At 41.0% G+C, this 15,441-nt stretch overlaps 1 protein-coding gene across 2 annotated transcripts in view; it reads left to right on the forward strand.

Moving 5' to 3' along the window:
• Positions 1 to 15,441, forward strand: part of gmds (GDP-mannose 4,6-dehydratase) — a 230,739-nt gene that overhangs the window by 21,704 nt on the left and 193,594 nt on the right. Inside the window, exons 4-5 of one of the 2 annotated variants that reach the window (XM_030082972.1) lie at positions 45 to 77; positions 4,717 to 4,826. In XM_030082972.1, coding sequence (XP_029938832.1) covers positions 45 to 77; positions 4,717 to 4,826 — 143 coding nt within the window. The remainder of the gene's footprint in view (positions 1 to 44; positions 78 to 4,716; positions 4,827 to 15,441) is intronic. The other variant, XM_030082973.1, reaches the window with a different exon arrangement.

A 15,441-nucleotide genomic window follows, 5' to 3' on the forward strand; every position in this document is an offset into this window, starting at 1 on the left:
CATTGTTCTAGGACAATCAAACCATTGTCTGCTCATGCTCCCAGGTTCACCTCTATGGAAACTTGAGCACAAGTGCAGTGAGTGAAAAATCAGTTTCTGGCAGCCGCCTTAAGTACTGCCGTTGTAAAGTCATAACACATTACTTTAGGGCTGCAGCTAAAAATTGTTTTTGTTGTCGACTAATCTTTCAATTATTTTTTCGATTAGTCACAATGATCTTCTTTACTGTTAAGCACCTGATGATACAGCAGCTCCGGGTCGCTGGCATTTCAGGCCTTTGCGCACGGCTGTAGTGCTTTGATGGAATGAAAGATGAGCTTCTACAGCAATTAACAACAACAACAACAACATGATTAGTTGACACTTATGTTTTCAAATCGACGAACTTTTCACGTCGACGCCATTGATTACGTCAACTAATCGTTGCAGCCCTAATTGTTTTATATTTAAAGGTGTCTTCTGTATGTTTTTTGGTGTGTGGGTGAAGTGGCTTTGACCACTATAATTTGGCTTCAGTGGGAACACAGGAGTGTGATTCAGTTCACGGTTGGCTGAGCGATACAAACTACCGTATTGGCCCAACTACAGGATGATATTTTTTTCCAGAAATTGTATTCTCAAACATGGGATCGTACTATAATCAAGGACTAGATTGTTGTTACACATCCGCGCCGCTAGATGGAGACAAAGTACCGGTGACCAGGAAGCGAATGGAGCATCACAGTGATGTGGTGAAAAATAGAGAAACGTGACCATCTGGAACGAAGGGACTCGAACGCTAGACAAGTGAGCAAACAACAGAGGCGAAGTTTTGATGCCAACTTTAAACTGATGGTAGTCAACGCAGCAGAGTCAACAAACAACTGCCAAGCTGCCAAGATATATTAGACTGAATTGTAAATGTTCATCAAGTTGAATAGAACTTGAACTTGATGGTTATAAAGTTATTTACATCATTAATGCAGTTATTGAACCTTTGAGGCTACTTATTTGTTGCTTATTGTTGCTTATTTTGAGAAAGAGAATATATTTTTTATTTAATACTGCAGTAATGTTTTTTTTTTATCTTAAATCATATGAAATGTTATCTCTGTTGTGAGTTTTTTTAGTTTACAGTAATAAGTTGTTTTATGAGCAACCTTATTGTCTTCAACATATTTTTGTTTTCACAAAATATTTGAAAAATAGGGGTCGTCTTATAATCAGAGTCGTCCTATTTTCGGGCCAATACAGTAATCTGGTGGTGTGGGGTGTCTGTGGTCTGTAGAGGCTTTCCCAGGTGTGTCGTTGTAACAACTACTGGAAGGAATAAATGGCTGCAGTTTCTGACAATTTCCCTATCTCTTTTTGGGATGTGAGACCTGTAGGTGGTTTCAAAAGGTGGGAGTACTATGGTAAAGGTTTTTTGTGGGAAGCCTTCATCTCTTTCTGAGTTCGCTTGTTGGCTGGTCTCATGCCAGGGTGTGACACCTCTTGTTACAGTGATCTCCAGAGAACAGTGGTTGAAGGCTTATTCATGTCTGGCAGAGAGGCCGGACCTCCTCAGTGTTCTGAGAAAGTTCTCTGTTGTTACTTCTTCTTAATCAGTGCATTGAGTTTTTCAGACCACTTGAGGTCCTTCAAAAACACTTAAAAACATATCTGTTTCAGAAGGCGTTCTAGACCCACCGACACAGTGTTGTCTTGACAGTACCACATCCTGTCTATATGATTTCTATCACTCTGCTTTTATGTACTGTGCAATGTCTTACGATCTCTTATCTTATGTTACATTCTCTGTCGAATGTTCTTTTGTCTTTATATTTCTGATCTTTATATGATTTTTTTTTTCCACCACTGTGAAGCACTTTGTGACTGCTGATCTGTGAAAAGCCCTATATAAATAAATTTTACTTGTTTACTTACTTACTTAGGTCCTCACTGACGTAGACCTCCAGGTAATCAAAGGGAGTTGCCTTCTCCATCATTCCTAACTCTAAGATGACCTCGGTCAAAGCTATGTCCCATTTCATCATTTCATTTGTGGCGTGTGTGTAGAAGCAGTGGAGGCACTAGTGCTGAAGGTCAAGATCGAGGGGCGTGTCTGGGCAGGGTCTCGCATTCTGTGTGCAATCGGTCAGAATTTTCCTTAGTCTCCAAACAGAAGTCTACAATCTGCATCTGTGGCATCCACTGGGAATCTGTTTGTCGTAAACGCATCCTGAGCTTTGTGTACTGACGGAAACAGGTAAGATTGAGATGTGCCAAAATCAGTGGTTCAAAACAGTTGGAATTGATAGATTTAAAAGCAAGAAACCTTTTTTTTTTTTTAAATAACTTTTAACTAAACCATACTTTATAAGTGGTACGAAACAAAAAAAAATTCTGCCGGCACACCAATGCAAAGAAAAAATACACCTGATCGGGGTTTTACCACCAATGTGATGAAACAGCAAGCTTGTGAAGGAATACACCAGCTCCAGTCCTCCTGCCATGACTGGAATTCACCCTGGAAGTCTTTTTTTCCAAGTGTGTCAAACACCATCTGCGATTCCACTGGATCTTTTCCATGGTGTCAAAACAATGTCCCTTCAGCTTGAACTTCATCTTGGGGAGAAGAAAAACGTCAGAAGGAGCCAAATATAGTGAGTAAGGGAGAGAAGGGGAGTTGATGACCAAGTTGGTTTGGACTGCCGTAATCCCTTGTTGTCAGTTGTCCAAAAAAACTCCTTAAAAAGTCTTTTGCTGACTCTAATTGCTGTGGTGAGCCGTCATATTTATTCTATATTGGTATCCCATAATGCTTCATTCTCAGTGTGCTGCTTACTGGAGATCCTTAGTTTGTAAAAGCAGAATGGGCCGCACAGCTTTCAGCGATCCGACGCTTCTTTTGTGCTCAAAGTTTAAATCAGAGAGGCTTAATGGGAAATGGTTTTTACTGTTATGTTGATTTTCCTCTGCTGCTGCCGTCCCAGAGTGCTTTACATGGATAATTCAGACTTGTACAGAGTCAACACATTCATAGTGAGCAATTTGCTGTCCGGTGTTCAAGGACACCTCAGCATGTGATCAAGGATTTGCAGCCTTATGACTGAAAGACAACCCACCAATAGCCACCCCTCAAAGAAAAACTTGCTGCTTCACTTCATCAGGTTCAAAACTTTGCTATTTGGTAAAACTCATAGTTCCAGCTGGTACAGGTCATACTGGATCCTTGTGTTTGGGAAACTGCTATAGGTTTAGACAGGTGAGTGGCTTTCTTTGTTTCTCTCTGTTTCTCATGCATACATGTATTTATGACCACAAATAAGCATCTCTTCTGTCGTCTGTGCTCCCCTCATTTTGTCCTCTACGTCTGTACCTTCCTTCAGGATCTCGGACTAACTGGAAGTTTGTGGTATCCAGTGCAATTTTATTTGTAGAGGATGTCATGAAAACAACACAGCCGACCAATGTGATTTCCATCATTTTCCAGCAACACACTGAAATACAATCAGACAATTATAAAAAACAAAGAACAAAAACAAAACACAAACAATAATATCCCTGGATCCAGCACTTTACAGACTTGAATCTGCAACTCAAATCTGCAATGTGCTAGTTAAGTTCTTTTGTTTGTTGCTCTCTGGGAGATGCTTTTCCTTCTTATGATCTTCTAACGCCCCTTTTACACGACGACATTTCAGGTGAAAATGCATCGCTTTGCATCTTCGTTTCTTGTTTTCACTGCAACGTTATGAAAGCGATGTCTGCCTGAATCGCAGAAACACTGAAAACAATGTATTCTCATGTAGGGTCACTAGTGGATGCTGTTTTTGTAATGAAACTGGGCTCACGTGTGAGCGGAGAACTATACGGCATAAACATTAACAGTTCAAGTAGGGATGCAACTAGCGATTAGTTTTCTAATGATTCAGCTGTAGTTTTTTGTTCTATGAATCCATACATGGGTAGAAATCAAATAACTTTCAGTAGTACTTGTGTGAAGCACCGTTTGCGTCTTGCAGAACTGGCTGACCACTACTTTTTTGGTGGTTCTGGATAAGTTTTAGCACACTTTAGACAACCTTGAGTAAACTTCTTCTTAAAATCCGCTCATTCTCTGTCCATGAATTTATCGCTGCTGCCATATTTATTGACGGTCACTGCCTTTGATGTGATGCACATCATTACTAATCAACACATTTACTTAATTGATTGCGTCCAATCAATTGCCCCAACAATAGTGGCAAGCATACAACTTTGACTGCCAACATGGATGACCAACTCAAGTCGAGGAGAGTCTGGACTGGGAGTCATGACAGTCTGGAGGCTAACGTTGTTATTTTCCATCTTCTGAGCACATGCAGAACTACTATTTACTACGAGTGAGGTGTGCATACGCAGCAGCAACATTTCAGAAAAGTTGCGCTCTGAGTCAACATGTTTCCAAAATGATCCACCTTGCAGGCCGTTTTCAAAAACTTGCATTCCAGTGACTCTGAGCACGATTGTCATGTAAACAAACACAGAAAAGGTTTTGCATTTTCACTTGAAAGCAGTATCGCTTAAATTGGGCCGCAGCAGAAAAGACAGCAACTTTCCAAAAGAGGTTTTTTCTTCCTGAGCTTGCTTCACTGTTTTTTTTCCCCCCATTTTGTGCAATAAGATGAATATGTAGAAATTGGCACATGTTATGTAATAACAGGATTTTTTTTTGTTTGTTTTGTTTGTTTGTTTTTGTCCATTTCTTGACAGACATGAAGCTGCATTATGGTGACCTGACTGACAGCACATGTCTGGTGAAGATCATCAACCAAGTGAAACCCACAGAGATCTACAACCTGGGAGCTCAGAGTCATGTCAAGGTACCGGAAGCTGCATTCCTTCACATTAAATCCTCTTCTCCAACACTAAGCAGAGTGACACTTTCTAAGGAACTTGCTGCTTTCATAAAGGAAAACAAAGAAAAGGAGCTGATTAGAGTCAACTAATAGTGAATGTAGGTGTCAGCAGCGTACTTGTAGTCTGACTGGAGAAGTATGAATAACACTAGATAGAGGTGTTTTATTTTTTACATCAATGATCCGGTTTGAATGAGGCACTTAATTTGTATCTTTTTTTTACATTGGTAGCTTCTTCTGAAATACCTGTCATTGGTGCATCCAAAGGTCTGTTAATCATACCTTTGTCAACTATAGCCTTGTTGAGCAACATTATGACATCGGTTGGAAAATCTCTTGATCCACTGCACTATTATCCAATAACTGAATTGAGCTTTCAGTGATTTCCAGCTGGCTGGAGACGGACCAGGAGGCATGCATGTATTCGATATATCAACACATCATGCCAGATCGTAAACACTCTCATATATTTGTATAAATAACGAACATTGTGGCGAGACATCTTTTAGTTTATTTTAGTCCCCCTTGGTGGTGGCTCGAGTTGAGTTGTCTTGGTTGTGGGAGACTACGGCTTGAATCCTGTTTGTGGCATCGTGATTGTTTTGACCAGCTTTGTTTTCAGCTCTATTTTGGTCTCTCAAAAAATAAACAGAAGACGATCTGTTTAGTGGCAATAAATCCCTTACCTCATGAAGGTTTTTTTAAACCTTTTTTTGCCAATGCCAAACAGCTCATGGTGCCACTGCACGGTGCTAGCACCGATGTTTCATTTCATCTAAATCTCCAAGCGTGTCATGCTGTAAAGTTCCAATATAATCTCAGTGCGTCGATTGCTGAGCCCCCTTAATAATCTTCAGCTCGTACAGCAGTGACTGTGTCTGTACATGGTCGGTGCTGAGTGCTGCTGGGAACGGGTAACAGCAGATGAGGTTAAAACGGGACCCAGTTCTGGGAAGTGAGCAGTTCTTCTGCGGAGGATGCTGGAGCTGCTGGGACAGGAAGCAATGTTTTCTTGGATGGGTCAGTCTGCGCCACAATGTCCCTTTTGTCTCCGAGCCCCACGGTGATCCCAGGAGATCCCTCGGCGCCTACCCCCTCACCCCACCTCCCTCCTCCTTCCCCCTTCTCCTCCTCCTCCTCCTGCCTTTCCACTTTGGGATCTGACACACAGTCTCCAGGCAGCACTGATCCTCCTTCATCACCGTGGTTTTAGTGGAGTATCGAGCCCATAGCTTAATCACATCACAGATAAGAAGCTGTGCAATGTTCACACGAAATGTAGAATTTCAGAAATACTTGGATCTTAATTAAACACATTTCCCCCATCTTGAGTAATTCAACAATTACTTTCCTAGTTAACCAATGTATTTGTGTTTCAGTAACTTGCTGGTTGATTTCTGTCACAATGACAAGCAACATATTTAGTCATTACCATTTTGAGAAATAATGGTGTGATATTTGCAACAACAGCTTTCCTGGTGGTCTCCTAGTATTCATCAAATGAAAAATGAAAGAGTAAGGAAATACAAAAATGTGTAATATAAGAAACCCCAGTGAGTGGGAGATGACTTCTCTCCACATCCTTTATGGTCAAAGGCCGTGACTCTGCTCCCACCTCCTACTCAGAGGATCATCCTCAGGCCACACACACACACACACACACACACACACACACACACACTGAGAGCGACAGAGAGCTACGTGTACCTGTGTGAGGTTGTGTTTCTATTTATTTGTCTCTGGTGGCTGTGTGGCACAAGCTGCCCTCTCTGAACAGCTGAACCAGCCGGATTACTGGCAGCGTCACTGTGGAGCAGTTTCCAGCCTGGAAAAAGATCAGTCACATCGGCCACTCATCTCTCTCTTCCTTTCCACCAATCCTCTTTCTGCAGCCGCCGCCACCGCCGCCGCCGTCTCTCAGGGAATCCCTTCTGAGGATAGTCTGTTCATCAGACTCACCCCGGCAGCCTGACTCGTAGCGCTGGTCGGAGATGAAGTGTGTGGGTAGCTGGTTTCCGCTGGAGAGAGTCATCAGTGAGAACAGAGTGGAGGCTATTTTGTAATGCTGCAGAGGCGGAGGTGCACGGGGAATAGTGGACGAACACTGGAGGGCCAACGAGGCAGTCAGCTGCGTTATCAAAGGATCCGCCTGTAAATAAAACAGAGAGCACTTTATATGATTTCCTTGTGACATGATTAGACCTGCACGCTTTCAAAATAACTTTTCATCTGTTTTCTAATGAAAAATGACTCCTAATATTGTATAAATGGAAAAATAACTACTTGCAGCAACACCCCTTGTGGTTCATGAAAATTATGGACGAGCTGCAGAGCTGCTGTCTCATTCTGTCCTGACCAGATAGCTAACTGATAGCATTAGCCGAAGCCATTGTTGGAAGAGTGTCTCAATAGTTCTGAGAGCAGCGTGATATGCCTGACTCTGTTAGCCTGAGACTGTTTCCACACCAGCTGTGACTAGCTTGACCAGCCTTGAATTAACATTAACTTTTAGCTTTAGCTTTAGCATAAATTAGAATCGTATTAAGACTCACTATGTCAAAGATTCTTTGGTGGTTAATTAGTGTCTTATTTCACTTCAGCGAACTCAGTCCCTAAAATGTGACACCCTACAAAATAAGCTTAGTCACAGCCTTGGGAAATAAAAAGCATTAGCTTACTTTTTGAGTTACTGTACTATATGCACTACTATAACTTTAAAAGCAGTTTTTTTTTTTTTTTTTTTTTTTTTGCTTGAGCTTCCTGTTTCTTGGAGGACGCCGTCTGTTCCTGTTTAGATGATTTGTTGGTCTTCCTGACGGTAGCTAGAGGTGAATAATGGGAAGATTGTGACATATGCATGAACAACTAAGTTGAAAAGGAAGAAGAAATCACAGTAATGCCTTCTGCGTGCTCCCGTTGTGTTCTTCCACTGAAGCACACTAAAAAAAAAAAAAAAAAGAAGAAAACACCCACTATGTTGATTTCTCTCTGGGGGCAATTTTTCCCCACTTGCAGCTGTCACAGGAAGAATTACTAACGCACCTCGATTACGCCGGTGTGACTGACAGGGGAGTTGGAGGGCTGCTGGGAGGGGTGGAAGGAGTCTGGCTGAGGTGAGAATGCACATGTGGGGCAGACGTTGGTTCCCCCTCTGTTGTTTTTGATGGTTTTCAATGACAAAAGTGCAGATTGCACTCAGGAGACAGACTTCCTTGATCTATATCCTTCATTATCCATCTCTGAATTCCTCTGCAGAAACACTTATCATCATCCCATTATCTTCTTAGAGCTCGTCTCGCTCCCTCTTCCCCTCTGTTCCCCCCGATCCGGGTGTGAACATGCTCCCACGCCACAGACACGCACAGGATTTGACACGTCTGTTCCCCCACAAAGCTCTGATCTGTTTGTTCACTGAGTTGATGTGTTCATGTGCATAAAGTGAACAAGTTCATTCTCATAGACGGCTTGTAACTTGTTAGATTCAGTTGTTTTGACTCTCCGTGTCTGTTACCCAGCAGCCTGTATGGGTATTTGCTGTAGAATTTCCTGCCTTATCAACCTTGAAGCCTTCGTCTCGGATGCGCTGTGCTCTCCAGAGCTGAGAGCTTAGACTTTACTTTCCAGTGACAAATTAAATCATTTCCAATTTTGGACATTTCTGATTTGAGATATACTGAGGCAGTAGTGCTCCACAATGGGTGGAAATTATTCCACTGAGGATAATAAAGATTATCATCAGGGTCAGAAGTTAGGAGAAACATGGACCGCAAACTCCAAGCCTTGGCTGCCTGTAAAAATTGGCTTCCATACACAACACTTCTCTCTGGAGCTTAAGACACGCTACCGATGGCGAACATTAACCATTTTTGGTGAAGCGACTAGATGTGGCTTTAAAATTTTACAAACTTGGTCTTCTATGTCTTTTGTGTAGCTAACGCTACAATCAAATACACCCATTTTTGTGAATATTTTAAACGAAGTGTACCAGGGATGCAATGACCCAATCTAAAACTCTTCAGACATGTTTTCTTTGACATTTAACTTGGATAAAGCTGAATGGAGGAAGAAATGGCAACGTAAACAAATAGTCACTTGGCCCGTGAAGTGTTGATGAGCTCAGACTCGGCAAATAGGTCAAGCGCTTTTTAATCATACTCACATTTACACTTTCACGAGAATTTCTTTTTTTTTTTTTTTTTTTTATAATGTAAAGAACTGATTTCTCCGAATCATTATAGTTCTTGGTACCAGTGAAAGCATAAACACTTTTTTAAGAAAACCTAATGAAAAAGATATTTCCACCCCATGGTTTCATTCAATGAAATGTAAATAGGTTTTGATTAATTACACCGAAGCTAAAAAGATTCAAAGTCTTTTGTTTTACCTCCACACGCAGTCCACACAGATCTTTATCTGAATATCGGCGTCTATTTCGTCTGCTTTGGGTGTCTTCATGAGTTTGTTTACCCGGAGATTGACTGCTCAGCACTGTGCAGTACTGGTCTCTCTGCATGATCCTCTGGTCCAGTGAATTCTTTCCAGCTCCTCTCCAGAATTTCTTGCAACTGTGGTGCATCTTCCTCGTACAAAATGGAGCTCAGTGGTGAAAAGTCCAACCTGAACAGGCTGCTGGCTCATCTCTCACTTTATTTTATGTCTGAATACTGAATTACGAAAGATTCTAGACATCTGTAGAGTTTTAAATTATATGTTTAGTTCTTCACAGTGGTCCCGTTTATACCTGGCATTGAAATGCGTTTCAGGCAATGAAATCCCAAGTTTTCGCGCCCTGACGCAGACTGTTTCCACTGGTACATATCAAGCATTTTGGGCTAACCACTTGAGTTCAGATTGTATTAATACCTCTACAAGGTCAAAGTGCCCGGCGTGCAGTTATTACCACCTTCTGTCTGGACGGCGTCCTCTGTCTACACCACTATAAGGCACTGTGCCTCTGTACACCTTAAGGCACGGCCCTCCGTCTTTTTTCCTATGATTTCTTTGGGGACCGAAACTCCGATCGGCTCACTATCTTAAATGATAATATGTTTAAGAAGTATTTTCCTTTTGTGACACATGACTGTTCACACTACAGAGCCTGTGTGGTCAGATGTGCACCAGACCTCTTGGGGAAGTGGTTTTAGTGAATGCTCTTTGGTGCCCGTATACACTTGTCTTCAAGGCTCGCCACCTGTGATCTGATCACCTGAAACTCATGTTAACAGACCCACTGATGCAGTGGTTAGAACTCTGGCCTCTTAGCCAGAATGTCCCAGGCTCCAGTCTTGGGTGGACCAGGGGATTTTGTATTTGGACTCATGTCTCCCAGGTGAATTTAAATCACCCTTTGCAGTAATGTGGCTTTTTTGGTGATGTTCTGGCGGGCTTCCTTGGAGGACGAACAGTGCGGTTCAACAGCCTTGAGTTGAATAAAGCGGTATGTAAGATGGATGGAAACCTACCGTCGTTTTCTAAACACCACGAAAGTTAATCAGTTGGAAAAACGGTTGTTCCCCAGTCCTGTGAAGATCTCGGAGAAAAGTAGTTTTCGCAGGACGGCGGCCATGGTTTCATAAGACCCCTCATGTCCCCGCTGGGTTTGCCCACCCTCTGATTGGTGTTTATGTTAACGCCATCCAATCATCCCTTGGTGGGACGCTTTCAGCCACGTGTGGGATCAACAATGCGAATGAACTCAGTTAACACGTTCCCTACTGAAGTATGCACTTTCAGCCCCACAGGACCGTGAGTCGCTTGTGTGTGTGCGTGTGCGCGTGTGTGTGTGCGTGCGTGCGTGCGTGCGTGTCTCATTCCCCTTATTATTGCAAAGCTGCCTTGTAGGATGCGAGTGTTTCGAGCTGACTGCGGATGCCGTACACTTTCTCATGGCTGCCGCCTCGCTGCCGGCGCTGAGACAGGGCCGTGTTACATTGGTGGCCTGGCAGTTGGCGGTCAGTCGCTCCCCGAGCCGGCCGATCCCTGTTTTTGAAAAGGTTAGGCCCTCGAACAACTGGCTGACTTGGGTGGGTTTGAGATGGGTTTGAACGTGAACTTCAGCTTAAGAATAGACTCTGGTGTGCCAAGAGAAACAAATCAGTGTTTCCCCCTCATTCAGAGTCGGGGAATGTTTTGCGGTTGAGCCTTGTGGGTCAGATTTGTTGCTCCACTTGTGACTCGGCTCTTTTCTTTTTTTTCTTCCCATTTTCTTTTTCTTCTCTGTTCTAGTAAGGTAATGACACATGGAAACGTGTAGTTTGAGGAAAAAAAACAGAAAAAGGCTGATTTATGTGGTTTGCTAATGTCAGAACTCGGAGTCGATAAATGTTATCGTGAAGCTAAATGTGATTGTGTGTGTCGCTGTACCTTAAATCAAATCCTAGCTGCCGTGTTTCTTTCTCACAGACAGAATAAGTGGTGCAGATGTAATTCCCCTGGTGGTTTCTAGATGGCAGCAGTGAGCCACTGTGCAGGGCTCCCCTGATAGTTCCAGGCAGGGAATAAACTGTGATTTTCCCCAGAGTGAGATGTTCTCTGATCGGCCTCTGTGGGCCATGTGTGCTTTAATTTCATAATGATCTGATGTACTTTTCAAAAATCAGACTTTGTTTTTTTTTAACAACATTTTAGGAGTTTTAAATAATAATATTACAAGATATAATATAATAAATGGGATCATTTAAGATTTTTTTCTTTTTTAGTTTATTAGAACAGAACTCATTTACTTCAAGTAATGGAAAGATATAGAACAAAGATTACGCTCAACAATGAAAAATATTAATAGAAATAAATGTTTGGTTTTTTTTTTAAGAAAAAGTCAGTCAGAAATGATGTTATTTGTGATTAACAGCATTTTAGCATTTTTTAAGCAAACATGTACAAAGCGACCTTTCCTGGAAACTCAAAACCTTTTTTTTTTTTTTTTTGTGGGTGGTCTTCACACATTTTAGAGATTTTCCAAATGACAAATTATTAGTATCACAAAGGCTGGTACTTTAGTTTACTGTATAACAGAACAGAACTGTATACATCTCATAATAAAGTAATTCTAACCACAATGACAAATAGTGATATTTTTTAACATTTCTTCTGAACAACAACAACAATAATAATAATTCATAAATGAATTCATTTGTTCATTTATTGACTTTCATCTCTTTTATAAAATTAAAAAAAGGTGAATGCAGTACTAAAATTGCTACCGCTATTACATCTAATGTCATTTAAGAATAGTAACGATGATGGTAACTGAACCAGGACCTCTTTTACATTAACAGTGATGAGGATGATGATACTACTATATTACTGACATAGAAATAAAAATAAAGAAGAATATTAAGATTTTTTTCTACTACGTCTACTGCAAATCTCAATATTCATTAAGATTATATTGTTGGTTATGATAAAATAAATGTTCTATGTGCTATTCTTTCATCATCATTGATCAATATGAATGTTGATCGTATCTTTTAAAGAATATTGTTAGTTAAAAAACATTACTTTAATTTAAATTTTATTATATACAATCTAATAATTCATCCTTACATTCTTGGAAATAGTTTTTATGTAACTTCAGAAATATGCTGCTGTGTTTTTTGTGACATTTGCTGAGGTTTTTTTTTTTTTTTTTTTTTTTTTTTTTTAAGGTTTCTAATTTTCTCATTAGAACGAGGCCCTCTGCAGGTTAGACTGTTACACTGCAGAACTTTTGGATGCAGACCAAAGACCAAAAGCAAAGAAATAAGGCAACAGATTAAAACTGTAACTGTTTACACCAGTTTTATTCCAGGCTCCCTAAATCATCATTCCTCCGTCTGCTTTCCACCCTCACTTCATTCCTTCCCTGAACATTCATTTTATTTTTATCTCTGCGTTGAGTGACTGTCAGAAGCCCGAAGGATGTTTGTCTTCATGAGACTCGACCGCAGCGAACACTGAGAACACACAGTTCAATTGTTTAATTAGCTGGGTGAAGTTAGTTTCAGAGGAGAGCTGGTATGAGGTAACCAGGGATCGCGCTAAATATTTATTAAACTCATCCATCTTCCTGCTGCCATTGTCATGTCCTGCAGGGAGACATCAGACAGCGATGATAATCAGCCTCGCAGCTTCATGCTGGATGGATAATGATTTATCTGTAGCTGTGAAGGTTTGGAGTTTCGGTAAACAAAAATATGTGAGAGTTTATTATCGCAGCGGCTTTTTAATCCTGCAGTATGTCACTACATAGAGGATATTTGTAGAAATCAGAGTTTGAACCCCTCATAAAGAGTGAAAACTAGAATAATGTGGTAATCTGAGCACATGTATTTTGCCTGCGTCATACTGAGTGGTGTAGCGATGTGACCTGGTTTTATTCAGTCCCACAGGGTCTCATTTCATTCATATTAGATACCTCAGCTATATTAGACATCGTCAACTACGGATCCTTCGGTTGTTTTTATTATTAGGTTTTATTTACAATTATTAATGGGAAAAAAGGAATGTCATTTTCTAGTTTTTAGGGTATAATTTCTGATCGTGCATGACCTCAACTTACGAGCAGTAGTAGCAATAGAAGTTGTAAGACCATTATTTATTTTTTAGGCGAAGTAATACTATTAGGAGATTTAATAAAGGTTTATCAGTAAATTGGATCTGCACCAATTCTAGTCTTTCCTTTTTCTTGTTATTATTATGAATGTTTTTTTCTTATTCTTTCAGCAAAAGGATCTGTAATCTTTGTTTTCTTGATTTTTCACAAAAAAAAAAAAAAAAAGCCACAAACATGCAAATGATCTAAAATCCCCAAAGGGGAAAACTAGCATTCATGACATTTAGAAATTATAATTTATACCTTTATGTCTTACCTGTTTTAGAAAATGTCTTCTTCTCTTTTCCTGGATTTTTGCCACTTTAGCTGTTTCATGCATGTTTACTATTTTAGTCATTTTAGCTTGTTTGAACAGTTTTTGATTTTCCCGCTTTAGCTATGTTTTCTCCTGTTATTTTTTGAATAATTTTAGTGAACTAAGACAGTTTACCAATTCTGACTGCTTTAGCAGTTTTTAGCCTGGAGATTAGATAATTTTTAGAAAAAAATTAAATCAGTTTGCTTTTTTCGGTCGCGTTTTCTGGACGTTTCGGGGAGCCGCTTCAGAGGAGCTGAAGAGCCACCTGTGGCTCCAGAGCAGCAGGTTGTAGACACCTTCATTAGCATTAGCCAGCATTTTCATTTCTTTTGTCATCTCACGATGATAATAATGCATGACCGTCTGTTCTCTGACGTTCAATCTCTCAAACGTAAAAGTCATTAGATTTATTAGAAAAACACCAAACCCAAACAGTCTAATTTTCGGTTTTCCCGGTGGCTTGTTGACACTGTGCGCTCACACCTCTGACAGAAGTGCCTGTCGGACTTGAGGGTACAAGTCATTTTAAGAGAGTTTACACAAAGCACAGAGACACGCAGCTCGGTTGACACAGAGATTTGGCCCAGTTTGTATTTTCTCCTCATGTGTACCTACATGGCGGTGTTTACAGAAACATTATATCGGGTGTACTAAAGGATTTCAGCACACAGACTCGCAACCAGAGAGCAACGGTTGTATCTCGGCTCGTTTGCGCCGAGATCGGCTGTCAAACAACGCCCACACTTATACATTATTGCAGTGGGCGAATCAGAAATTATGTCGCCTCCCTCTGTCCTTGGTGCAGCCTCCTAATTACACCTTATCCCCATCACGACACCCACTCTGGCTGCGACGCACAGTGAGAAGATGCAGCCTCGCTTCAATCCTTCCATAAGTGACTTAAGCCCATTACTCACAGTAAACACTGTAGCTAATCTATGAACACAAGTCCAGACTTCTGCTGTGTGCTCACAGATATGCACAACACACGCTCGCTTCCCCTCGCTAATGGCGTGTTTGTGTAATTCTGCCTTTTGTTTGGGGTTGTTCTCCCCCCCAGCGCGACCTTCAGTTGGATCTCAGCTCAGGAGCTATTGTTCCTAAACTGTTTCGAAAAGAAAATGACTATGTTAAGCTGCATTAGGGATGGGAGAGGAGCCCACAGAAAAGGGGAGGTGTAATCGTTTCACAATCTGCAAATGTGTCACAATCTATAATTGTTGTAAAATGCCCTGTTCCTGTTATTTTGCTTGAGAGTTTGCGCGGGCGTACTCGAGTCCCTTCCTCGTACAACCGTGTGTCTGTTGGGTAATTTTAGGATTGCAATCTATTTACAAAGGCCGGCTGTAATGAGCTATGAGCTCAGTTGTTTGGCTCGAGCCGTGGAATGAAGATCGCGAAACAAAAACAAAACGAGGAGAGGTCGAGTTTGAATGGAGGGCAGAGTAGAGAAGCGGATCCGTTACGACATTAGATGCTAATCTAGGTTACTTTAATTGTTTTAGTCTTTTGTTGGCTTGATGAGGATCTTTCTGTATCGATGGATTTTTTTTTTTTAATAAACCTATATGCGTGTGTACCTGCTTTGTGTGTGTGTTTGGGTTGTTGCCTTTGCTTGCATTTTTAATTGAAGCTTTAAATCAGGCTGTCCTATTTTTATGACGGGCTTGGCCACTCTTACCTTGTCTCTC

The sequence above is a fragment of the Salarias fasciatus genome, chromosome 23 (genome assembly GCF_902148845.1).
Source record: "Salarias fasciatus chromosome 23, fSalaFa1.1, whole genome shotgun sequence".
NCBI lineage: Eukaryota > Metazoa > Chordata > Actinopteri > Blenniiformes > Blenniidae > Salarias > Salarias fasciatus.